The 26,482-nt window shown below is 39.3% G+C and overlaps 1 protein-coding gene and 1 long non-coding RNA gene across 38 annotated transcripts in view; one reads left to right on the top strand and one right to left on the bottom strand.

The window, feature by feature from the left end:
- HLCS (holocarboxylase synthetase) overlaps nt 1-26,482 on the bottom strand; it is a 156,337-nt gene that overhangs the window by 104,328 nt on the left and 25,527 nt on the right. The window contains exon 6 of the mRNA XM_050976789.1: nt 2,005-2,276. Coding sequence (XP_050832746.1) covers nt 2,005-2,276 — 272 coding nt within the window. The remainder of the gene's footprint in view (nt 1-2,004; nt 2,277-26,482) is intronic.
- LOC127060059 (uncharacterized) lies at nt 11,993-16,985 on the top strand. Of its 37 annotated transcripts, none has more exons than XR_007778748.1 (6): nt 11,993-12,362; nt 12,548-12,578; nt 12,638-12,792; nt 12,848-12,940; nt 12,972-13,186; nt 13,368-16,985. It is a non-coding gene; the product is annotated as an uncharacterized LOC127060059 (long non-coding RNA). The 37 variants fall into 37 exon arrangements; XR_007778731.1 differs by lacking the exon at nt 12,548-12,578 and adding an exon at nt 12,486-12,516; XR_007778605.1 differs by lacking the exon at nt 12,548-12,578 and adding an exon at nt 12,486-12,516 and having other exon boundaries at nt 12,608-12,792.

Below are 26,482 nucleotides of genomic sequence, written 5' to 3'. Positions count from 1 at the left end.
CATCTGCAATTTCTGCAGGTAAATTAACCCTGATATCCAAAACTAAAAAATCCCAAACCAAATTCCTGAGATCGTTGTTCACCTGTAAAATTCATCTGCAATTTCTACAGGTAAATTAACCCTGATATCCAAAACTAGCTGCCACCAGAATTTACAGCTGCAGGCTGGGTGTTTCTGCCCTGAAGAGCAACAAAAAGTTCCCCAGGACCTTTTTTTCCACCACATTTCCACTGAACACAAGAGTGCAGCCTTTGTGCACAGACTGCAGGCTGAGATTTAGGAACTGTGATTTTCCTATCCCTTAATCCCATTTAAATTCTAAGGGAGAACCTCCTCCAAGGCATCCCCCAGCTCCTTCACAAGGCTCATCTCTGTGATGATGAAAGCACCTCTGGCAGAGCCCTTAATCCATGTTTTAAAAACCCAAACCAAGCACTAAAGAGCATTTTAGGGAAATGTTCAGCAAAAGGAATGAGGGAAAACAGGAAGGTTAAAATTAGGGGCACAACCTGCTTGGTATCACTCTCAAGTAAAAGGCTGGGATGATAATTTGCACTACAGAATGTATTTAATCTCCTAAACATCAATATTTATTAAATCAAATTTTCTTACGGTGATGTTCAGAGGGATAAAGATTAAACTCCACTACCAAGCAAAAAGTTGTCCCACTCAGCTTTCCCCACCCTTTGTGGCTCAGTATTTCATATATTATCAATTCATATCCTGTGAACATAAAGTTCTTTAATTCAGGTCCAGTTTCCAGCTTTCCCCACCTTTAATAGCTCAGTATTTTATATATTATCAATTAATATCCTGTGAACATAAAGTTCTTTAATTCAGGACCAGTTTCCAGCTTTCCCCCACTCTTTATAGCTCAGTATTTTTATATATTATCAATTAATATCCTGTGAACATAAAGTTCTTTACTTCAGGTCCAGTTTCCAGCTTTCCCCACCTTTTGTAGCTCAGTATTTTATATATTATCAATTAATATCCTGTGAACATAAAGTTCTTTACTTCATGTCCAGTTTTCTCCCTGAGCATTGTGTGCTTACCACATTTAAGAATTCCAAAGTTCTTTACTTCATGTCCAGTTTCCCTCTGAGCACTGTGTGTGCTACCCCAATTTAGAATTCCAAAGTTCCTTACTTTGTGTCCAGTTTCTCCCTAGCATTGTGTGCTACCCCAATTTAGAATTCCAAAGTTCCTTACTTTGTGTCCAGTTTCTCCCTAGCATTGTGTGTTACCCCAATTTAGAATTCCAAAGTTCTTTACTTCATGTCCAGTTTCTCCCTAGCATTGTGTGCTACCCCAATTTAGAATTCCAAAGTTCTTTACTTCATGTCCAGTTTCCCCTAGCATTGTGTGCTACCCCAATCCTGAATTCCAAAGTTCTTTACTTCATGTCCAGTTTCTCCCTGAGTACTATGTTTTACCCCAATCATGAAGTCCAAAGTTCTTTACTTTGTGTCCAGTTTCTCCCTGAGCATTGTGTGTTACCACAATTTAGAATTCCAAAGTTCTTTACTTTGTGTCCAGTTTCCCTCTAGTGTTGTGTGTTACCCCAATCATGAACTCCAAAGTTCTTTACTTCATGTCCAGTTTCTCCCTAGCATTGTGTGCTACCACAATTTAGAATTCCAAAGTTCTTTACTTCATGTCCAGTTTCTCCCTGAGCATTGTGTGCTACCCCAATCCTGAATTCCGAAGTTCTTTACTTTGTGTCCAGTTTCTCCCTGAGCATTGTGTGTTACCACAATTTAGAATTCCAAAGTTCTTTACTTTGTGTCCAGTTTCCCTCTGAGTGTTGTGTGCTACCCCAATCCTGAATTCCAAAGTTCTTTACTTCATGTCCAATTTCTCTTTGAGCACTGTGTGCTACCCCAATCCTGAATTCCAAAATTCTTTACTTCATGCCCAGTTTCTCCCTAGCATTGTGTGTTACCCCAGTTAAGAATTCCCATAGAGAAAGTGAACTCAGCATGCCCTGGATCCCCATCTTACCCATCCAGAAGATTCATGGTTGTGGTGGTCACCTCAGTGAAGAGCAGGATCTTTCCCAGCTTCTTGGTCTGGAGGTGCTGCTGGTAGGTCTGGAGGCTGAAATGTTCTGAGGAGAAGCTCCCAGTCTCCGTGATCACGGGCACCAGGGATGGAGTCACCTCCACCTTGGACTCCCAGGATGAAACAAACTTCAGGGACACCTTGCTGGATGCCCTCAGTCCCTCAGCATCCACGTTCCCCTCCAGCCACTTCAGGAAAGCCAGGTGGATTTCCTGTGGGCAATGGCAACAAGAAGAGAAAGGCAGATTGCCCCACGTGAGGACACACCAACATTCTCCCCAGAACACTTTTATTCAAGCAAATAAAAATGTTTTATTCAAGCAAATAAAAATGTTTTATTCTTCTACTTCAAAACAGGGAAATTATTCCTTTCAAACACAAAGTTCTGTTGCTCGTGCCTGACACTGCCCTAGAGTGACACTGTCCTAGAGTTGAGCCCGTGCTCCTTTGAAGGTTAATTAAGTTAATTTCTCTCTGCAGAGGGTTTGTACACCCTTCCTACACCCTGGAGCACGGAGTGCACACATTCACCTGCATCTGGAGGGTTCTCAGCCTGCTGAGATCCTCTGCTGGAGGAAACCCTTTAGTCCAGCACCAAGTGTGGGGCTCTCAGGGGTCCCAGGATGAGGGAAGAGATGAGAATCCTGACTCCATGTTCTGAAGGCTGATTTATTATTTTATGATATTCATTATATTAAAACTATACTAAAAGAATAGAAGAAAGGATTTCAGCAGAAGGAAGCTAAGAAGAAAAAGGAATCAATAACAAAGGTTTGTCTGTGACTGAGACAGTCTGGACAGCTGGGCTGGGATTGGCCATTGATTAGAAACAACCACAGAGACCAATCCCAGATCCACCTGCTGCATCCCACAGCAGCAGAGAATCCTTGGTCACAGTTTGTTCTTGAGGCCTCTCAGCAACTCAGGAGGGAAAAATCCTAAAGAAAGGTTTTTTCATAAAGCAAGTCAGTGACAACTAAGTGTTGGATTGAGCCTTTTTCTCACCCAGAGATGGGCAACTGAGAGGTGTTTTAAAAACTTTTGTTCCATTTTCAGTCTCATGAGAAGGGTGAGACAATACAGATGTTATAATTCACAATTAGAAGCCAATTATTCCCTAATTACAATGCACTGTGAGTGTTTCTTGGCCTGTCAGCTTTAGCCACACCGTGCTGTGAATGCCTCAAAGCCAATCATCCAAAATCACCCCTGGTGGGTCCCACTGCAATGCATCTTTCCCAGCTCTGTCTCTCCAAACCATCCAGTCTGGTTTGCAGGGCCATCCTTTGGAACTTGTTTCCAGCTCCATTTCTCTCCCAGCAATGTCTGTCCTGTTCCAGGGCATTTCTAAGGCAGCATTTCTTGTCCCAAGGTTTGCACACAGGGGCACACTGGCTGAGCCTGCTGTCAGGCTCTCAGAATTCCCTACAAATCCATTTCCCACAGCTGAGACTCAGTTTGAAGGCCAAACCAGCAGGTACAAAAACCATGTGCTGATTTCTCAGAGGAGTATCTGCTAAAGCAGGGCACCCCTCCTGTCAGGAGCCCTGGGGTGACTCCCTGCCCCAACTGCTCCACATTCCCTCCCTCTGGAGGTAACAAACTCTGCTTTGAGAGCTTTGGTAGGACATGTTTGCCACAACTTTAGGACCAGCCACAAACACACATTCTGGGACTTTCTGCTCGGTGTGCAGCTGAAATTTCAGACAGCTGAAGTTGTCTTTTATGTGATAAACGAAACCACAAAAAATTGTGGCTTCAATTTGACTGGAAATTAGGCACTAGTGATACCTGCCCTCAATTTTCCAAGAAGAAGAGATCTGATTTTTAAACAAGAAGGTCCAAACCAAGCCCACACCCTGATTCCCAGCACTGCTGCATCTGAGAACTGGAATACATTTCCTGTGTGGGTGCTGAAGCAGGACTGAGCTCTCCTCAGTGAACAAGAAGTGTCTGAGCTCCAGCCCAGCTCCTCAAAACCCAAACCACAAACTGAGAGCAAACTGCCCAGAAGCAGATATCTGTGCAGGAATTACTCCTCCTTCCCACATCCCCATTCTGCCTGCAGGAGGAATGAGAGCAGAGCTCCTGTTCCCAACACCTTCCCCTGGATTTCCACCCCCAAAACCAACCTGCCCTCAAATTTCACAGCCTGTGCTGCAGCTCCAGTGGCACAGCAGGACACAAAGAAAAACAACAATTTTCCCCAAATTCTGTCAAGCACTTGGTCCCAAGCCCCAAGACTGAGAGACTCAGCAGCTAAATTTTAGTTACACAGAAATTACTCCTCATCTCTTGCTTTCCTAAAGCTCCCTCTGAATATTTTCTGTCTAAACTCTTGGATAAAATATCTTTAAGTATTTCCTTCCCTTCCCCCCACCCTGTTGTTTTTTTTGCTCTGTATCATAAATGATGATGTGCTGATGATTAAAGGTTTTGTGAGCATTTCTTTGACTTGCACCTTCACTCAAGAGCTTTGACAGAATAAATAAATTCCTTACACATTATCCTCCTTGTTTTACATAGCCACAGTAACTGATTGGCTGTAACTGATATTTAGAAAAATTACAGCTTTCATTTCTGTCAGGGAGAACATGGAAAAACTCTGCTCCATCTGAGAGTGTTTTCCTATTGCCTCCCAAACACAGAAATTCACTCAGCAGCACTGGATGTGCAGGTCCCACACACAGAAACAGAATTTCAAAGTTAAAACTGGGCTTAACTCCCCAAGAATTCACTCAGCTAAGGCTGGGTTTGCAGTCTGACAGAAATTAAGTCATTTATTCTCCTAAAAATTAATTTAATCTATCTAAAAATGACAGAATTTTACTGAAACAGAATTTTAATACCCCCAATGTAAAAACTGGGTTTTACTCCCCAAGAATTCACTCAGCTAAGGCTGGGTGTGCAGTCTGACAGAAATTAAGTCATTTACTCTCCTAAAAATTAATTTAATCTCTCAAAAATGACAGAATTTGACTGAAACAGAATTTAACTCCCCCAAAGTTAAAACTGGGCTTAACTCCCCAAGAATTCACTCAGCTAAGGCTGGGTTTGCAGTCTGACAGAAATTAAGTCATTTATTCTCCTAAAAATTAATTTAATCTCTCTAAAAATGACAGAATTTGACTGAAACAGAAATTTAACTCACCCAAAGTTAAAACTGGGTTTAACTCCCCAAGAATTCACTCAGCTAAGGCTGGGTTTGCAGTCTGACAGAAATTAAATTACAAACCAAAGCTGATTAAAGCCTGATGACACTGTAAATAAATAACGAAAGTGCTCGAGGCTGTGTCAGAAATTATGATGTGGTTTTGCCCCAGAATATTTTTTGGAAAGAACAAAACAGCACCTAATTCTGTCTGCTGCTCCATTACTGCAAGTATGTCAGACAATTCCAACCATTTACTCTCCTGAGTGTGTTATTGCAAGTGATTTTTCCCCACAGGTTTTAGGCAAACTTCTTGTTTTCACTGCTTCTCCCACAGCCTGAAGCATTTAGGGATTGTTAAATGTGCAGAATTCCCAAACTCATTTCCCCCAGAATGTCCATGTGCTGCCTGAGCTGATCACAAATGTAAACACAAAATCAAGGACGGGGGATTTTTACAAATTCCCAAGAAAATATGGGAACAAATTCCTAAGAAAATATGGAAACAAATTCCTAAGAAAATTCCTAACAAATTCCCAAGAAAATATGGGAAGCAATTCCAAAGAAAATTCCAACCAAATTCCCAAGAAAATATGGAAACAAATTCCTAAGAAAATATGGGAACCAATTCCAAAGAAAATTCCAACCAAATTCCCAAGAAAATATGGAAACAAATTCCTAAGAAAATATGGGAACAAATTCCTAAGAGAATTCCTAAGAAAATATGGGAAAAAAAAATCCTAAGAAAATTCCTAACAAATTCCCAAGAAAATATGGGAACAAATTCCTAAGAAAATTCATAACAAATTCCTAAGAAAATATGGAAACAAATTCCCAATAAAATATGGAAACAAATTCCTAAGAAAATATGGAAACAAATTCCTAAGAAAATTCATAACAAATTCCTAAGAAAATACGGAAACAAATTCCCAAGAAAATATGGAAACCAATTCCTAAGAAAATATGGAAACAAATTCCTAAGAAAATTCCTAAGAAAATATGGAAACAAATTCCTAAGAAAATTCCTAACAAATTCCTAAGAAAATTCCAACCAAATTCCTAAGAAAATATGGGAACAAATTCCTAAGAAAATATGGGAACAAATTCCTAAGAAAATTCTTAAGAAAATATGGAAAAAAAATTCCTAAGAAAATTCCTAACAATTCTCAAGAAAATATGGAACAAATTCCTAAGAAAATTCCTAAGAAAATATGGAAACAAATTCCTAAGAAAATTCCTAACAAATTCCCAATAAAATATGAAACAAATTCCTAAAAAAATATGGGAACAAATTCCTAAGAAAATTTCTAACTAATTCCTAAGAAAATATGGGAACAAATTCCTAAGAAAATTCCTAACAAATTCCCAAGAAAATATGGAAACAAATTCCTAAGAAAATATGGGAACAAATTCCTAAGAAAATATGGGAACAAATTCCTAAGAAAATATGGAAACAAATTCCTAAGAAAATTCATAACAAATTCCTAAGAAAATTCCAACCAAATTCCTAAGAAAATATGGGAACAAATTCCTAAGAAAATTCCTAAGAAAATATGGAAACAAATTCCTAAGAAAATTCCTAACAAATTCCCAATAAAATATGAAAACAAATTCCTAAAAAAATATGGGAACAAATTCCTAAGAAAATTTCTAACTAATTCCTAAGAAAATATGGGAACAAATTCCTAAGAAATTCCTAACAAATTCCCAATAAAATATGGAAACAAATTCCTAAGAAAATATGGGAACAAATTCCCAATAAAATTCCAAACAAATTCCCAAGAAGAGATGGGTTTAGGTGTTTAACAAAGTTTCAAGTCCTGGCCACAGTAGAAAAATTGATTTTTGCTGTAAGAATTCCTTCCCACAACGTTCCAGGAACGGGGATGCTGAACATCCCACAGAGAAAAAATGACATTATTGCATCATGAAACGAACTTGTGTGCAAAGGCAGGGTTCATTTCTGCTCCAAGTGCACCGAGCAGGAAGCCAGCCCTGTCAGAGCTGTGGGGTTTCAGCCCAGGATCCAGCTGGAATTCCCAGCCTCTCCTGCTCCAGCAGCATCTGCCGTTCTGCAGCAGCCTCTGGTGGCCACTGCCAGAGAGGGGCTGGCAAAAAAATGGAATTTCAATGCATTCTAAAAGTCCCCAAAAGCAGAGAAGCACTGCACCAACAAAAACCATCCAACACCTCTCACTGATAAATTCCCCAAACTCCAAAGCTCAACTGAAATCTTTTCAAGAGAACCAAGGAGAGATTGGGAATTTCCCAGGGAGATGCAGAGGACAGAGATTCCCAAAATTCCCAGGAATGCCAAGTTCAGCCACGCCACACTCCAGACCCTCAGCCCCTCACTCATCAGCACAAACTCTGCTCATTGTATTATTATGTTAATAATTATTAACATAAATATTAAACTCATCTACAAGTTTAATAGAGGAAGAAAATGTTTCTACTTGTATTTCACATGGCAAAAAATGTATTTTTAATGCATTCTGAAAGTCCCCAAAAGTTTATCTACAAGTTTAATAGAGGAAGAAAATGTTTCTACTTGTATTTCACATGGCAAAAAATGTATTTTTAATGCATTCTGAAAGTCCCCAAAAGTTTATCTACAAGTTTAATAGAGGAAGAAAATGTTTCTACTTGTATTTCACATGGCAAAAAATGTATTTTTAATGCATTCTAAAAGTCCCCAAAAGCAGAGAAGCACTGCACCAACAGAAACCACCCAACACCTCTCACTGATAAATTCCCCAAACTCCAAAGCTCAACTGAAATCTTTTCAGGAGAACCAAGGAGAGATTGGGAATTTCCCAGGGAGATGCAGAGGACAGAGATTCCCCAAATTCCCAGGAATGCCAAGTTCAGCCACGGCACACTCCAGACCCTCAGCCCCTCACTCATCAGCACAAACTCTGCTCATTGTATTATTATGTTAATAATTATTAACATAAATATTAAACTCATCTACAAGTTTAATAGAGGAAGAAAATGTTTCTACTTGTATTTCACATGGCAAAAAATGTATTTTTAATGCATTCTGAAAGTCCCCAAAAGTTTATCTACAAGTTTAATAGAGGAAGAAAATGTTTCTACTTGTATTTCACATGGCAAAAAATGTATTTTTAATGCATTCTAAAAGTCCCCAAAAGCAGAGAAGCACTGCACCAACAGAAACCATCCAACACCTCTCACTGATAAATTCCCCAAACTCCAAAGCTCAACTGAAATCTTTTCAGGAGAACCAAGGAGAGATTGGGAATTTCCCAGGGAGATGCAGAGGACAGAGATTCCCAAAATTCTCCCTCATCAGCACAAACTCTGCTCATTGTAACACAAAAAAGGAAGAACAAAAGCTGAGGTTTTTTTTTTTATTCCCATTTCTGCTTTCTGTAATTTTGAGAGTTTGCTCAGGTGTGTGCAGAAATGCTCCTGCTGCTGTTTGAAATCCTTTTTGATTTCAGAATCACGAAGTTTCCCTTTTCCCCAGTGCTCACTTAGAGGCTGAGACTGAGCAAGGAGGGAAGAGGGAGACAAAACCCAGCTGCCCCTGGAGCCTCCTCTGCTGCAGTGTGAAATAACACAAAATTACAGCTCCTGGTGGAGATTTTATTTGCACCTGGGCTCTGTCAAACACTGAGAGTTCTGCCCTGAGCACACCCAGCTATAATGGTTAAAAACCAACCCAAACCCAGGATTTTATTCTTACAGTCTGTTTATGTAAATAGGATTTGGATGTGGTTTTTTTGTTTTTTATCTGCACGCTGGTGTACACAGATAAATGCAATTTAAGTGGGCAGATTTGGGAGCTGCTCTCTCCTGCCATGGGGCTGAAACTCCCATCAATGGAATTCTTTGTTAAGGCAAAATTCCCTCACAGCCTCAATTCATTTGGTTCCTGTTCAATTCCATTTCAGTTTGGTTCCTGTTAAAAGCATGGAGGTGAAACCAAATGAAAGCTGAAAACACAATGCCATAAATAAAACCATTTTCCATCAGCTCCCTCCTGGCCTGTGAGGGAAAAGGAGAGGATCTGAACCATGATGCTCCACCTGAACACTCAAAATTGGGGTTAAAATATTGCAACTGAACACTCAATATTGGGGTTAAAATATTGTACTGTACACTCAATGCTGGGGTTAAAATATTGCAACTGAACACTCAATATTGGGAATAAAATATTGTAAATGAACACTCAATGCTGGGGTTAAAATATTGTAAATGAACACTCAATATTGGGAATAAAATATACCTGTCACTCATGGGGTTACATGTCACTCAATATTGGGGTTAAAATACTGTATTGTACACTCAACTGGGTCATAATAATCATGGGGTTAAAATATGTAATGACACTCAATGGGGTTAAAATTGATAACACTCAATTGGGTTAAAATTAAATGACCACTCAATAGGGGTTAAAAATTGCATGTACACTCAATATGGGATTAAAGATGAACACTCAATATTGGGTTAAAATACTGCAACTGAACACTCAATTGGGTTAAAATATTGTAACTGAACACTCAATATTGGGTTAAATATTGTACCTGTACACTCAATATTGGGGTTAAAATATGTATTGTACACTCAATCTGGGAGTTAAAACATTGAACTTAACACTCAATGTTGGGATTAAAATTGTAAATGACCTCAATATTGGGGTTAAAATGTTGTAAATGAATCTCATATATTGGGGTTAAATATTGTATGACACTCAATATTGGGGTTAAAATATTGCACTGTACACTCAATATGGGATTAAAACATTGTACCTGAACACTCAATATTGGGGTTAAAATACTGCAACTGAACACTCAAAATTGGGGTTAAAATACTGCAACTGAACACTCAATATTGGGGTTAAAATATTGTACCTGAACACTCATATTGGGGTTAAAATACTGTATTGTACACTCAATATTGGGGTTAAAATATTGCACCTGTACACTCAATGCTGGGTTAAAATATTGCATACTCAATATTGGGATTGAAATATTGTACTTGAACAATCAACATTGGGATTAAAATATTATATACTCAATACTGAGATTAAAATATTGTACCTGTACACTCAATATTGGGATTAAAATATTACACCTGTACACTCAATATTGGGATTAAAACATTGTACTTTAGCTGTGCTTCTGAAGCAAGGCCAAATATTCACCTTCTGGAGACACAGAACGTGATTTAAAACCTTTTTTATTTTTGCCTTCCTTTGTCAAAATTCTTATGATTTCCAATTAACAACTTTTAGTTTTGAGAAGTTTCCAGTTGATGCACTGATTCATGTTTTGTCAGCTGATGGAGGATTAAATCTCTTTTTAAAAAAAAAAAAAAATATATATATATATATATATATATATATATATATATATATATGGATGTATGTGTATATTTATATTTATATATATGTATATATATATACACACACAAACACAAAACTATATTTATAATTTATATTTATATTTATATTTATATTTATATTTATATTTATATTATATTTATTTATATTTATATTTATCTATGGTTTTATGATTATGTATTTATATATTTATTATATTTATATTTATGGGGATTTTTTAATTGCAAGCAAGTGAGGATTAGAGAGGCACAAAGCACCCAGTTTTTAGAGGAGCCTGTCAGAAGCAAAACCAGACATCACACCTCCAACAGGACTAAAATCTGCTTTTTTTCCCCCAGAACTGCCTGCTCCCACAGGAGCATTACACAATTTACACAGATCTCAAATGTATAAATTTCATCCCTATGGATCCTCTGTTAGCACTGATAGGAAAGGAAATATTTTATTGGAGGGTTGTCCTTTGAGTTCAACTGGAAATATCCCAGTTGAAATTAAAAATATCTGGAAATTAAAAATATCTCCTGGTGCTGCTTGTCTTACACAACTCTGCTCAACAGCCCAGAAGGGGTTAAATTGAAATTAATCCCTGGAGAGCTCCCACAGCATCTCCGGGGTACAACAAAAACTGCATTTAACATGACCAAAAATATACCTATATATATATATATATCTATCAATATATCAATATATCAGTATCTATCTATATATGCGTGTGTGTGTGTGTGTATATATATATATATATATATATATATATAACATATTTATATAAAAATTTATATTTATATTTATCTATAATTTTTTATATATTTTATATATTGATATATAATATATCTCAATCTATAAATATATTTACTTACTGTAAACACACATAATAAGCAGGAAAAATGATGTTATCTACATCATTTATTGTCCTTATTCACTTCAAACCCCACCTTTTGACGAGGTTCTGTAAAATGCCATCTATTAAGTTTACTACCTCAGCCTTTCATTAAAATGCTTTGTTTTCTCTTAAAAGCAAAGTACAACGACATTTCCTGTTGGAAAAGTTTGAAGGAATGAGAGGGAAAAAATAAAGCCAGATGCAAAAAATTTGATATAAGGAATGAGGAAAATAATCTCTGGGGGGTCACAGAGAAAGTGGAGAGGATGAAGAATGGGGATTAGGTATCATTAGGTAATAATAATGAAAATAATGACAATGAAAATGAAAATGAAAATGAAAATAAAAATAAAAATGAAAATGAAAATAAAAATGAAAATAAAAATAGAAATTAAAATGAAAATAAAAATTAAAAATACAAATTAAAATGAAAATAAAAATAAAAATGAAAATAAAAATAAATAAGAATGAGAATAAAAATAAGAATAAAACTAGAAATTAAATAAAAATTAAAACGTTACCAATGCTGATGTCATTACCATGAATACCATTCCCAAATTGCACATTCACAGCCAGACTTAAGGAAGTGCCAGCCTGGAGATGGATTTTCTAACAAAGGGAACAAACAGAACTTTAAACACAAAAACCTCTTTTCCACCACATTCAGAACCTGGAAATACACACAGCACTCCAATCAATCCAGTTTTTAGGAGGTTTTGGAGAACTCCTTTAATATTTAATATATATCCAGGCCATTATTGTCACCAGTGGTGCTTTAGTTCAGGGGGTCCAAACCTTCCAAATGCCCTTTTCTCCACTCCCTCCTTTCCATGAAGAACTTGATGAGGATTTTCCTGTCCTCCAGGTGAGCCCCATTTCCATTCCATCTCCTCCAGGTGAGCCCCATTTCCATTCCAGTCCTCCCGGTGAGCCCCATTTCCATTCCATTTCCTCCAGGTGAGCCCCATTTCCATTCCATCTCCTCCAGGTGAGCCCCATTTCCATTCCATGACGTCCAGGTGAGCCCCATTTCCATTCCATCTCCTCCAGGTGAGCCCCATTTCCATTCCATGACGTCCAGGTGAGCCCCATTTCCATTCCATCTCCTCCAGGTGAGCCCATTTCCATTCCAGTCCTCCAGGTGAGCCCCATTTCCATTCCAGTCCTCCAGGTGAGCCCCATTTCCATTCCATCTCCTCCAGGTGAGCCCCATTTCCATTCCATCTCCTCCAGGTGAGCCCCATTTCCATTCCATCTCCTCCAGGTGAGCCCCATTTCCATTCCATCTCCTCCAGGTGAGCCCCATTTCCATTCCATCTCCTCCAGGTGAGCCCCATTTCCATTCCATCCTCCAGGTGAGCCCATTCCATCCATCCTCCAGGTGAGCCCCATTTCCATTCCATGACCTCCAGGTGAGCCCCATTTCCATTCCATCTCCTCCAGGTGAGCCCCATTTCCATTCCATCTCCTCCAGGTGAGCCCCATTTCCATTCCATGACCTCCAGGTGAGCCCCATTTCCATTCCATCTCCTCCAGGTGAGCCCCATTTCCATTCCACTCCTCCAGGTGAGCCCCATTTCCATTCCAGTCCTCCAGGTGAGCCCCATTTCCATTCCATCTCCTCCAGGTGAGCCCCATTTCCATTCCATCTCCTCCAGGTGAGCCCCATTTCCATTCCATCTCCTCCAGGTGAGCCCCATTTCCATTCCATCTCCTCCAGGTGAGCCCCATTTCCATTCCATGTCCTCCAGGTGAGCCCCATTTCCATTCCATGTCCTCCAGGTGAGCCCCATTTCCATTCCATGTCTCCAGGTGAGCCCCATTTCCATTCCATCTCCTCCAGGTGAGCCCCATTTCCATTCCATGACCTCCAGGTGAGCCCATTCCATTCAGTCCTCCAGGTGAGCCCCATTTCCATTCCATCTCCTCCAGGTGAGCCCCATTTCCATTCCATCTCCTCCAGGTGAGCCCCATTTCCATTCCATCTCCTCCTGGATGCAGCTCCCTGTCCTGCACTCTCTGTGTATTCCCATTGTCCTGCACATCCCTTCCTGCCTCTTCCCAATATTTTCTATTTCCTGGAGCAGGAGATGTGGACTGCACAAAGCACAGAGCAAGACTCTGGGAGATGGCAGCCCTGGGCACGTGTGGAATTCCCAGCCAAGCTGAATTTTAGGAGTCTCCCGTGGTTATTTTGGGGTTGGGGGGATATTGAGCTGAAGAGAGGCAGAAAATGAGCCTCTCTTCTCATCATCATTTCTGGAAGATCCCCCCAGACACTCCCTCCAGTGCCTTATTTTTGTCCCCACTCTTCAGAGCGTTTTTAAAAACAAGGATTGCATTACATAAACACAGTGGATCCATTTTCCCAAGTGATGTGTGGAATGCTTCACCCAAAAAAGGGGAAGGTTTTGAACAAAGTGCTGCAAGGTCTCCTTGTCCTGCTCACTGCAGCCCCATCTCTCTGAACACCAAACAGCTCAGGTTCCATTCCTGGACTACACATCCAGCAACTGCTCATAAAGCCCTGCCTAAACCTCAATCCAAAATTAAACTGAGCTTTAAAAAGCACTGTGTGGAGGCAGAACATCCATTGATCCAGCAGCCCATCCTGGGAAACAGGCAGGGCCCAGGGCAGGATTCACTGGCTGGTGAAAAACAGGTCAGGATGGTACTTTGGGAAGGGAAAAATAGGGAAAAATGAGAGTAAATGGGTTACAAGTCATAAGGAAATTAATTATGGTTTCCACAGCAAGGTTGATTTATCTGCATCTCCTCTGGCTTCAGCAGAGTGCTCCAGTTGGGAATTGGGATGTCAGAAGGATGGGAAGGGGTAGAGGTTAAAAATAATACATAAATAAATAAATTATGGTTTTCACACCAAGTTTGTCTGCATCTCCTCTGGCTCTAGCAGAGAACCTCACTTGGGAATTGGGATGCTAGGAGAAGGATGGAAATATGTAAATGGATTAAAAATAATACATAAATAAATTAATTATGGTTTTCACAGCAACTTTGTTTTATCTACATCTCCTCTGGCTTCAGGAGAGTGCTCCAGTTGGGAACTGGGATGTCAGAAGGATGGGAATAGGTAAATGGATTAAAAATAATACATAAATAAATTAATTATGGTCTTCACAGCAAGTTTGTTTTCTCTGCATCTGCCCTGGCTTTAGCAGAGGGCTCCAGTTGGGAACTGAGGTGCCAGGAGAAGGATGGGAAGAGGTAAATAGGTTAAAAATAACACATAAAAAATACATAAAAATAATACATTAAAAACAATGCATAAGGAAATATTACATAAGGTTAAAAATAATCCATACAATAGGTTAAAAATAATCCATAAGGAAGGACGGGAATAGGTAAATGGGTTAAAAATATTACATAAATAAATAAATAATGGTCTTCACAGCAAGTTTGGTTTATCTGCATCTCCCCTGGCTTCAGCAAAGTTCCAGTTGGGAACTGGGATGCCAGGAGAAGGATGAAAATAGGTAAAGAGGTTAAAAATAATACATAAATAAATAAATTATGGTCCTCACAGCAAGCTTGTTTTGTCTGCACCTCTCCTGGCTTTAGCAGAGTGCTCCAGCTGGGAATTGGGGTGCCAGAAGGACGGGAATAGGTCAATAGGTTAAAAATAATACAGAAGGAAATTATTTAGGTGTTCACACTGAGTTTGTTTTGTCTGCATCTCCTCTGACTCTAGCAGAGAATCTCACTTGGGAACTAGGATGCCAGAAGGATGGAAATAGGTAAATGGGTTAAAAATAATACATAAATAAATTAATTATGGTCTTTACAGCAAGTTTGATTTGTCTGCATCTGCCCTGGCTTTAGGAGAGAGTTCCACTTGGGAACTGGGATGCCAGAAGGATGGAGATAGGTAAATGGGTTAAAAATAATACATAAATAAATTAATTATGGTCCTCACAGCAAGTTTGTTTTGTCTGCACCTCTCCTGGCTTTAGGAGAGTGCTCCATTTGGGAACTGAGATGCCAGAAGGATGGGAATAGGTAAAGAGGTTTAAAATAATACATAAATAAATAAATTATGGTCCTCACAGCAAGTTTGTTTTATCTGGATCTCCCCTGGCTTTAGGAGAGAGCTCCAGCTGGGAATTGGGGTGCCAGGAGAAGGATGGGAGGAGGTGCTGGAGGATGGCTCAGCCCAAAGCAGCTCTGAGGGGAGGAAGGAGGAGGAGGAGGCTGTAAGGTGCATCCCAGATTTTGCTTCCTCTCCTTCCTCAGCTGCAGCAGAACAATCTGGAAACAATCTTCCCAGCAGCTGCTCTCATCAACAAACTGTTTATTGTGAGAAAGTGCCTGGGTCAAAGGCTAAACCTCATCCAGAACTGAAAGAGTAGCTGTAAAAAAAACCAAAAAAAAAAACTAAAACAAAAATCCTGGGGCTGCTCATGCATGTGGAAAAAAAAGCCCATGACATTGGGAATGAACCACACTGCATCTGAAAGGCCAAGAGTCCACTGAAACAAAAATTCCTCCATTTGGTGGAGCTGGGTTCAGGACACTGAGCTCGTTTCTCGTGGCTGATTTTGAAGCCTGCTCCAGGTTTCTGCTAAAAGCAGAATTTACAGCTCAGGCTGTGTCTCCTCATGGTGAAAAAAGAGCAAAAGGGAGTTGTGCTAAAATATTCCAAAATGTTTTATTAGTGCTAAGTCAGCCCCACATGCCCATACAATAAAAGAAGAATTTCTCTAACCTATCACAAATGCACCATTGATGCGTTACCCCAAAATCCAAGTTCAGTAAATGATCAATTTTTATTTTAAAGCACAGAACACTAAAAAATCACAGGGCAAAACCTCATTTTTGTGTCTCAGAGCTTGCAGAGTGCACAGCAGCTCCGAGAGGGAACTGCTCCCACTGGGACACGCTGCTGCCCCAGCCCATAAATCTGCGCTGCAGGGGAAAGGACCCAGAGGAACAAGGTCCACCTTTGACACAACAGCACCACCCAACCCTTCACCAGCAGCCTGATCCATCACACTTCTGCCAGCTGATGATTTATCCTACCAGAAAAAAGGTGTGAGAAGTTACGGCTCGAGCATTTAATTCCTCATGACACCTACTTTGGAATAAAATTGTTATTTTGCTGAGGAAAAAGTCTACAGTAAATTAAACCTATGTGCAACTGGGCTAAAAATAAGCCTAGGCAGAAAGGGAAAGACATTCCAATTTTGCACAAAATTCTGAGCATGATGCATATTAAAGTGGGTTGATTTTTCTTTTTTAAATGACTTTAATCCAAGTCATGTTTGGAAGCATAAATTAAGATATAAATCTAACCCCAAATGCTGTACACATATATATTAAATTACCCTCAAAAGTATTCTGTATGGACTAAGGGGAAAAAAAAATACAGGAGAATTTTGTTCTCAGCTAATAGGGCAATAAATTAGATGCAATATATTCAGCAGCTAAAACTGGCTCTCTTCAACAGCTATCCCATAATACTATTTTTATTTGGTACCAAACCCTTTTTTTTTTTTTTTTTTTTTTTTTAAAAACTAACAACAAAATTGTTTGTTGAAAATCTTGGAATTAGCAGTAGAATGATTAAAGTCAATAAAACCTAAGCAAATATTTTTCCTTCTCCCTGATAATACCCAATTCTTAGCTGAGGGTTTATTTTGCCTTTCAGCAGGGTTACACACATCAAATGTGAATGAATTTACTGTTCATGAATATGAAACAGCAGCACAGCAGCCAGAGATTCTCCTCTTAGCACTGTAAACACGCTTGAAACTCCCACAAGCTTTCAGCTGGACCTCATTTTTGCCTTTTTTCAGGGGAAAAAAAAACCTCCCCACTGAGCCACACGGGAGGGTTTGGGAGCTGCAGAAATGGCTGGGAAATGTCAAGGTGAAACCACGAGGGATTTTCACATGGACCACGGCTCAGGGATTGCAGCACGGCCCCAAAACTGCAGGGCTGATGTCAGCAGGGACTGTGGAATTTATATTCCCTCCTAAAACAGTCAGGTTGGCAGAGTGGTTTCCCAAAAACATCTTGGAAAGGAAGAATTTCTTGGGAATTTTAAGCTACAACAGCAAGAATACACCTGGTCTGTCGTCCTGCTCCAAAACCCACTATTAAGCCACCACGAATTTTCATTTAAGATCTCTTTGCTAATCAAAGATATTTTACAAAAATCAACATGACAGGATGGGATTATTTTTTTAAAGTAGAAGAAAGTAAAGAATAATTTTTAAAAAGCACCACAGCTCAGGGATTCCAGCAGAGCCCCAAAACTGCAGGGGAAATGTTTTCAGACCCAGCAATCCACGACCCCACTTCAAAAGAGTTCAGCTTCTAAATGAGCTAAACTCCAAATTTAACTTCTCACCACGAGCAAAAATGGACCATGGATTTTATATTCCTTCCTAAAACACAGCCAGGTTCCCACAGTGGCTCCAAATTCCAAAAGGAACTTCTTGGAAAGGAGGAATTTATTGGGAATTTCACTTTAATGGCAAAAATACACTTGGTCTGTTCACCTGCTCTGAAGACAAAACCCAGAATTGAGCTACCACTAATTAATTTTCATTTAAGATCTCTTTGCTAATCAAAGATACTTTTTAAAAATAAACATGACAGCATAGGGTTATTTTTTTAAAGTAGAAAAAAAAGGAAGTAAAAGAAATAATTAATAAAAATACCACGGCATGGGGATTCCAGCACAGCCCCAAAACTGCAGGGCTGATGTCAGCAGGAACCGTGGATTTTATATTCCCTCCTAAAACACAGTCAGGTTCCCAAAGTGGCTCCAAATTCCAAAAGGAACTTCTTGGAAAGGAAGAATTTCTTGGGAATTTTATACTACAACAGCAAGAATACACCTGGTCTGTCGTCCTGCTCCAAAGACAAAACCCAGAATTAAGCTATCCTGAATTTTCATTTAAAATCTCTTTGCTAATCAAAGTTATTTTAAAAAATTAACATTGCAGCATGGGATTGTTTTTTTGAAGTAGAAAATAAAGAAAATAAAAATACATTAATAAAATACCACGGCTCAGGGATTCCAGCACAGCCCCAGAACTGCAGGGCTGATGTTCAGCATGGACTGTGGAATTTATATTCCTTTCTAAAACACACTCAGGTTCCCAGAGTGGTCTCCAAGTTCCAAAAGGAACTTCTTGGAAAGGAAGAATTTCTTGGGAATTTTACACTAAAATGACAGGAATATGCTTGGTCTGTTTTCCTGCAGTATTGAGCCACCACTAATTAATTTTCATTTAAGATCTCTTTGCTAATCAAAGATATTTTTAAACAATTACCATGACAGCATGGGATTATTTTTTTAAAGTAAAGAAAAATGAAAATAACAAAAAATTTAGAAAGTAAATCTGCTTTTCATTTAGCAAAGTATCACTGAAGCTTCATGCCCCAAAAATACACTGTATACATACACAGCAAATACTGAACCTTGAAAGAAGCCTCACCAATGCCCAGTTTATCAGAAATTAATATTTTTTTCTTACAAAACATGGTTGAAAAGGCAATATTTAAACACAGTGTTCACACAATGCTCAGTGGTGAGAAAGGATGACACAAATTCCATTTACAGCCCTCCCAGCCACGTGGTTTTTCATTATTTTCCCCTTTTTCAGGCGTAACACTTTCTCCTGCTGGGACTGAACCTTGTTCAGAGCAAAAGGAATCAAATTCTTCCCCCAGAGGAAACTCAGGAAGAGGAGATCCAATCCAGGGCTGCACCTTGGATTTAAGGATCCAAGAAGGAGCTCCAGAACCTCCACGGGGAGCTGAAAGCATTTCAGGGAGAAACAGGGAAAGAAACACCTCAAATTTAATTTCTCCTTTAAAGCTGGACATAAAACTCATTTAAATCTTACAAATTAAGGTCCAGTTTCATGGAACAAACCAAGGTTTGCCCCAAGTCCAAGACACCAGGAGCTCCTCCTGCACAAGGTCACGTTCGGAGCTCCAGGTCCCACGGGAGAGCTCAGCGCCCAAATTCAGGATTTTGGGGAAATCCACTCCAGGAATCAGACACAGGCAGGGCTGAGAATTGTCCTGCAGAGCCAGAGAGAGGCAGGGAGGAGCATTTTCAGCATGGCACATTGTCTGTTCTGCAGGATTTGGGGTTTTCCTGGGTTGTTTCCTGAGCAGAAATCACCCGTCCCCACCCCTGCAGGTATCTGTGCTCCACTCTGCACCCAGGAATTCATCCAAAGTGCACCCAAAAAACTCCAAACTGACCAAAACCAAACCACAGAGCCTCCAAACATCTCTCACTTCTGTTTTTTTAGGGCTCATCTGACTTGCACACCTGAAAAAGGTGATTTTTCACCCTAAAATTTTGTATTAATCCAGGCAAGGATTTGCTTCACTTCATTCTGCCCAGGCTCCCCACTCCAGAAGGGTTTTTGTTCCAGTGGCTGTTTCTCTTTTTAGTGTCACAAAAAGGATCGAAAATTTTTAATTCTACCACAAATCCACTCCAAAAATAAACTTTGAACTGATTAAATACAACTTTGTAGGAAATCATTAAATTATAATCAACAGTCCCAAACTGAAGGGGCAACTTCTAAAAATGAATTGTCCTCAAGGAGAAAGTTTGAGGGATAACTTTAATCAGCACTAAAATGCAAAAAAAAAAAGGAGTTTAAAATGCCAGCATAGCTGCACACAAACTATTGCACTCAAAGCAGACAAAATCTACATCAATACAGATATTTAGTGATTAATTAATTTATCCTTGGTTAAATAAGAAGAGTTTTTTGGTTTTTGAGCAGAATTGCTGGGGAAAGAGGCGACTGTGAGCAAAACAATGATTATTGAATTCTGAGTTTAAAGCCTGATATGTGCTTTCAGTTTGCCAAACCAGTGAAAAAAGAAAAAAATGAGGATTGGGACAGTGAGAGAAAGTGAAATTCTACCAGCAAAACGATCAAATACCAGCAAATATCAAATGCTTCTGAAAGGAAAAAATATCCTTCAACAGATGGAGGAGTTTTTAATCTCTGGAGCAATAAGGGCAGCAATAATTCTAATAAAGTTAAATCTTATCCTGGGCTGCTAATTAAACAGAGGGGATTAATCAGAAAAAAGGTTGGAAATATTTGGAGGAAAGATCACTTCCACCTCCAGAAGGGCTGCAGAGATAGCAAAAGCAAACTCAACTTTTGGACTGAAACACCAAATCCAAACATGTCTTTTAATATCAAAATGATTTATTGTCAATATCTGTTAATATCAATATGTGTTATTCATTGCAATATGGATGAAAAAGGAAAATATGCTAAAAAAAAAAAGAAAAAGGATGGATAAAACAGGGAAAAAAAAGGAAAAGAAGGAAAAACCTCCCACAATTGCAAAAAGCTCCCAAGTTCATTCATTTCAAATTGTGACAGAAATATTCTAAAGGCAGAAGGACAGTTTAAAATGTTTCCTGGTGTTTCTAACAAAAACCTTGGAAATTCAAATCTTGATTTTAATTTGCAGCTCATCCTGCTCATGGTAACTTTGGGAAAGTGCCCCTCTCTCCAAGGAAGCAAAAAAAAAAAATAAGAATTACCATTTGTTTTCAGCTCTTGTATTTTCTTTTCCACCAGCAAATAATTGTACTGAGATCCCAACACCTAAAACACAGCTTGAAAAAGGAAAATAACCAGACTAAAGCTCCTGACAGGGAGCTGTGGCACACTCACTACTCCTAAACCAAATAACTCCAGCTTGGAAAGCAGAAATATCTTCCAGACCAGGAAAATGCAGGGGTAATTGCTCCCTCCACGTCAGAAGTTCTAAAGTCAAAACATGCCAGATGCAATTTTTTATTTAGATGGTGACAGTCGTGCATCAAAACAGAAATTATTGCTCCTTATCCTGCAGCAGAGTTTCAGCAATTCCTCCTGGAACTGATTTGCACCAATTCTGGCTCCTACAAAAGAAGTTTTTAAAACTCCTGAGGATCTTAAGATGGTTTTTTAATTCCTAAAATTTGACTTTATTCCTCGAGCAGGGAAGGTGCAGGCACAGCTCAACCTGAGACACTTTTCCAGCTGAATGCTGCTCTTCCTTGAAATTATTTTCATCATGAGACCAATGTAACTCTTTGTACTTCTGTTAGGACCTGTTCATCAGCTGAAGGCTAAATTGCAAAAGAAATTGGGATTAATTCCTTTGTTCCAAGTGTAACATCAAAAAACAACCCCTAAAAAAAGGAGCCCCAAGTGAATGGTTCAATAATCCAAATTAATGTCCACATTTATCCACAGTCTCTCTTTCTTGCTCTCAGCAATGGAAAAATGGGTTTAGTTTTATTTAATTTTATTTTGTTCCTCTGTCTGAAGTTGTTAAGGCCTGGAATTCTGTAACTAAATCTATATTCAAAGGAAAAAAAAAACTGACTAAAAATTTACACGTGGGTTGTTTGTCCTGCAAATGTTTTGAGACTCAGCAATCTCTGACCCCACTTTGATAGAGTTCAGTTTCTAAATGATCCAAACTCCAAATTTTAAGTTCTCATCACGTGCAAAAATCACACATTTATTGCAATTAATACTCTCAAACTGAAGAAAATATTCCTTTCCACGTTACAATCTCCTCAATGCTGACCCTGCTATTGCCTGGCTTTTACTGTTATTTTAATTCTACGTTTATTGGTTTCTTTTACAAATTAAAAAAAACATTTTGAAACGTTTTCTGAAGCAGTTCTTGACTCCTTTCTTAGAGAAATCCAGCAGCACAATTTCGTACAGGCTTGAGAAACAACCCCCACTAGAGCAGGACAGTGATTCCCAACAAAGCAAAAGAAGCTGCAAAATTCCAACCTCATCCCAGATTTCAGGGAGACCATCAGCCCAAAGCAGCACCACTTTTACAGCTAAAATGATGAGATCTGAACACAACCACCAGCAGCTGCAGGGAATGCTGGAAAATGCAGCAATAAATAAATAAAGTTATTTTTTTTCTCCCTGCTCAAGCCTTACTCCTTACCTCTGCTCTTCAGCTGCTGCCCCATTCCCCTCTCTCCTCCTCCCACACAGCCTCTGCTTTTTCATCTGCTATCAAACCAGATCCTCCAGCTCTTCCTCCTGCATTTTTTCTCTCCCAAAAAAAAAAAAAGGAAAGTTCTGATCCTCATCAGTCAAGGAGCATGCTCTGATTTCCACACTCCATGGAGAACTCTGATCCCAGCTCTGCTCAGGGCTGGAGCTCTCCGGTCTCCTCTGACACTCCACTCACTTTTATTATTTTGTGTCTTTAGTGAGAAATGGGTAAAAAAAAGGAGATAATTTCTGAAACCTGAGGTGGCCAGTGTGACAAATACAATAAAAATTATACACAGATTCAAATAATTTTCTAATTTTGAACATATTAGCACACACACACATAAGACTGTATATAGAATTATGGAATTATACAGGTGCAGGACCAAACTCCAGCCCTGCTGGGATCCTCTAGGAAATGCTGGCAGAGATAAAAGAGTGACCAGCTGAAATTGCTGAAATTAAATCACCTCATCCTGTGAAGGAAGAACAGCTCTGCATGGCCTCACTGCCCTGATGGAGCTTCACCCAGGACACTTTTCCTGGGAGCAGAAAATACAAATACCAGCAGAGCAGCCAGCACAGGATGGATTCTGATTGTTTTTCTTTTCCTCCTGAGAAAGCCTTGCCTGTAAAGGATTTTCCTGCAAATCCTTTGTCACCCAGGTCACCCGGTGAGTTTATGAGAGTGAAACCTTCTCTGGCTGGGAACACCCACTGCAACCCCCAAAAAAAGCAGAGGAGGAACTCCAGCAAACTGGGATTTCAGCTAACAGCTGCTCTTTAATCAGCTTTTCACCCTGAGAGCTGCAGCCTGGCAGGCACACAGGCACAAGGCAAATCCCACTGCCCTGCACCTGCAATTCCCAGATTTGCCCAGCATGTCAGGAATCCTGGCTGGAGAGGAACTGCCAGAGGATGGACACAGCAGCCTCTGAGGCAGCTCCTGCCACACCAACTGCTGGCACAAGTCACAGCTGGAGAGGGATTTTTGGGACCAACTCTGAGAACACCACGGTGCTTTAAATCAAAAACTCCAACTAAACTCCCAGCTTAATCCTCCAGCATAAATCCAGCTTGATAAAATTCAGTAATAAATATTTTATTCCTTTGAATAAAAAACCTGAAATACCTGAATTTGTATTTTATTCCTTTCAAACAGTGTATTTGCAGAATAAAATTCTGTGTTGTAAAACAAGGTTTTTTTCCTGCACGTTACTGGACAACTGGACTGTCCAAGGAGTAAAATAGAAATTCAGAAGAGCTGAATGCAGCCAATGCAGTGTTTGAAAGGAATAAAATACAAATTCAGAACACCTGAATCTTGCAGGTTTTTATTTAAAGGAATAAAATACAAATTCAGAAGACCTGAATATTGAAGGTTTTTAAATATTTTAAATAAAAACCTGAATATTGCAGGTTTTTATTTAAAGGAATAAAATACAAATTCAGAAGACCTGAATGCTGCAAATGCAATGTTTGAAAGGAATAAAATACAAATTCAAAAGACCTGAATGTTGCAAATGCAATGTTTCAAAGGAATAAAATACAAATTCAGAAGACCTGGATATTGCAGGTTTTTATTTAAATGAATAAAATACAAATTCAGAAGACCTGGACATTGCAGGTTTTTACTTAAAGGAATAAAATACAAATTCAGAAGACCTGGATATTGCAGGTTTTTATTTAAATGAATAAAATACAAATTCAGAAAACCTGAATGCTGCAAATACAGTGTTTGAAAGGAATAAAATACAAATTTAGCTATTTCAGGTTTTTATTCAAAGGAATAAAATACAAATTCAGAAAACCTGAATGCTGCAAATGCAGCGATGGAAAGGAATAAAATACAAATTCAGAAAACCTGAATCTTGCAGGTATTTATTCAAAGGAATAAAATACAAATTCAGAAGAGCTGAATGCTGCAAATGCAGTGTTTGAAAGGAATAAAATACAAATTCAGAAGACCTGAATCTTGCAGGTTTTTACTTAAAGGAATAAAATACAAATTCAGAAAACCTGAATGCTGCCAGTGCAATGTTTCAAATGAGTAAAATTCAAATTCAGAAGACCTGAATATTGCAGGTTTTTATTTAAAGGAAAAAAATACAAATTCAGAAGACCTGAATGTTGCAAGTGCAGTGTTTCAAAGGAATAGAATACAAATTCAGAAAACCTGAATGTTGCAGGTTTTTACTTAAAGGAATAAAATACAAATTCAGAAGACCTGAATGTTGCAAATGCAATGTTTCAAAGGAGTAAAATACAAATTCAGAAGACCTGAATGCTGCAAATGCAGTGTTTCAAAGGAGTAAAATTCAAATTCAGAAGACCTGAATGCTGCCAGTGCAAAGTTTCAAAGGAGTAAAGTTTAAATTCAGAAAACCTGAATATTGCAGGTTTTTATTCAAAGGAGTAAAATACAAATTCAGAAGACCTGAATGCTGCAAATGCAATGTTTCAAAGGAATAAAATACAAATTCAGAAGACCTGCAGTGTTCCCAGAGCAGCTGAAGTTTGCAGTTTTTCTATTTTGAACAATTGAACAGGACGCTTCTATTTCCTCCTGGTTCTGTACATTTATTTATCCCTGTATTTATCCAGCTTGCCCCTTTAATTAAATTACCTGTTAATTAACTATACATTCTGGCCATGAGGTGCTCAGAAGTGAAGCTACAAAGGAGCCCCAGTGGAACTGTCAGAGAAGCCCAACAACAATTCCCCATTGTGGGAGGAGGCGTCATTCCTGAGCAATGCCAACCCCAGGAGCCTCGCCAAGGCTGCTCTCATTCTCCCAGCCTCACTTCCATAAATTAGCTGCAGGCCCCATGGACATCAGGGAATCTTGAGGGATTGGTTTTTTTAATGTTTGGAACTCCTCCACTTTTGTCAGCTCCTCAGCAGCGAGGTCAGAGCGGTGCCAAGGGCGGGGTGTTTGTCACAGGGCAGGGATTCCTGCCCTCCAAAATGCCCCATCTGCTCCAGGGCTGCCCAGGAAGCCACCTGGACTGCAGCCCTCCCAGCAAGGCAGAATGGGACACCTGCATTTGGATCCATCTGCCACTGAGGGGTTGGATTTTTAAATTTAGAACCCAAACCCTGAGAATTTAGAACCCAAACCCTAAGAAAAGTCAGCCCCAGCACTCTGCTGAGCAACCTGCACTCCAGAAATGCTCAGGCCCTGCTGCTGCTCTCTGCCATGCCAGGAGTGAGAAGTCAGCAGCAGACTGAGATCACAAATGTTTCAAATCTATATTCCCTAAGCCATTCCGGGGGGATAATGAAATTTTCCATTCTCTCCAGTACAGAAGGAACATGCCTGCTGAAGAAAGTGGTTGTGAAGTATCATGCACACTGACTGGGAGCCAGCCTTGAAACATGAGAGAATCCAATTCCATGAGTGGCACTTTGGGCAGATGCCAGCACATCATAATTTCACATCAGAGTTAGCTCCACAGGAAGATTAAATGCTCCTCGGTACAAAAGGCATTAACCTCTAGTTCTCACAGCAGCATAAAGCCCCTTTTTATGGAGACTGCTATAAACAGCAGACTTGCTTTCACTCCTCAAAGCTTCCTGCATTTTCCAAATGATCCCCAAAAAACATTGATTGAACCACGGCCCAAAAGTTGTTTACAAACCATAATGCAGAGGAAGAATGCTGTTCATTATTATGTGCCTACAAAAGTGCTCCATGCTTGTTTAACAGGAACAGCATGTCTGCTGCCATCCTGCAAGAGGGAAAACAAACTCTGAAGTAGACAAGTGTAGAATAAAGGCAATGCTTGCCAGATCTCCCTTTCCCTCTCCCCTCAATACAGGGCCAACATTCCCTGCAGATAAACAGCAGAAAAGGAAAAGGTGTCTTCAGGCACCACCTGGAATTACTTGGCTCCACATTTGGAATTCCCTTCACCTCCCATCAGGATTTCTTAATTGGAAATGTTTTACTGCATTCTGACACTACTACAATTCCTGTG

This window comes from Serinus canaria, chromosome 1 (assembly GCF_022539315.1).
Source record: "Serinus canaria isolate serCan28SL12 chromosome 1, serCan2020, whole genome shotgun sequence".
Taxonomy (NCBI): domain Eukaryota; kingdom Metazoa; phylum Chordata; class Aves; order Passeriformes; family Fringillidae; genus Serinus; species Serinus canaria.
Note: the sequence above shows the minus strand (reverse complement) of the source record. Positions and strands in the feature narration are given on the sequence as shown.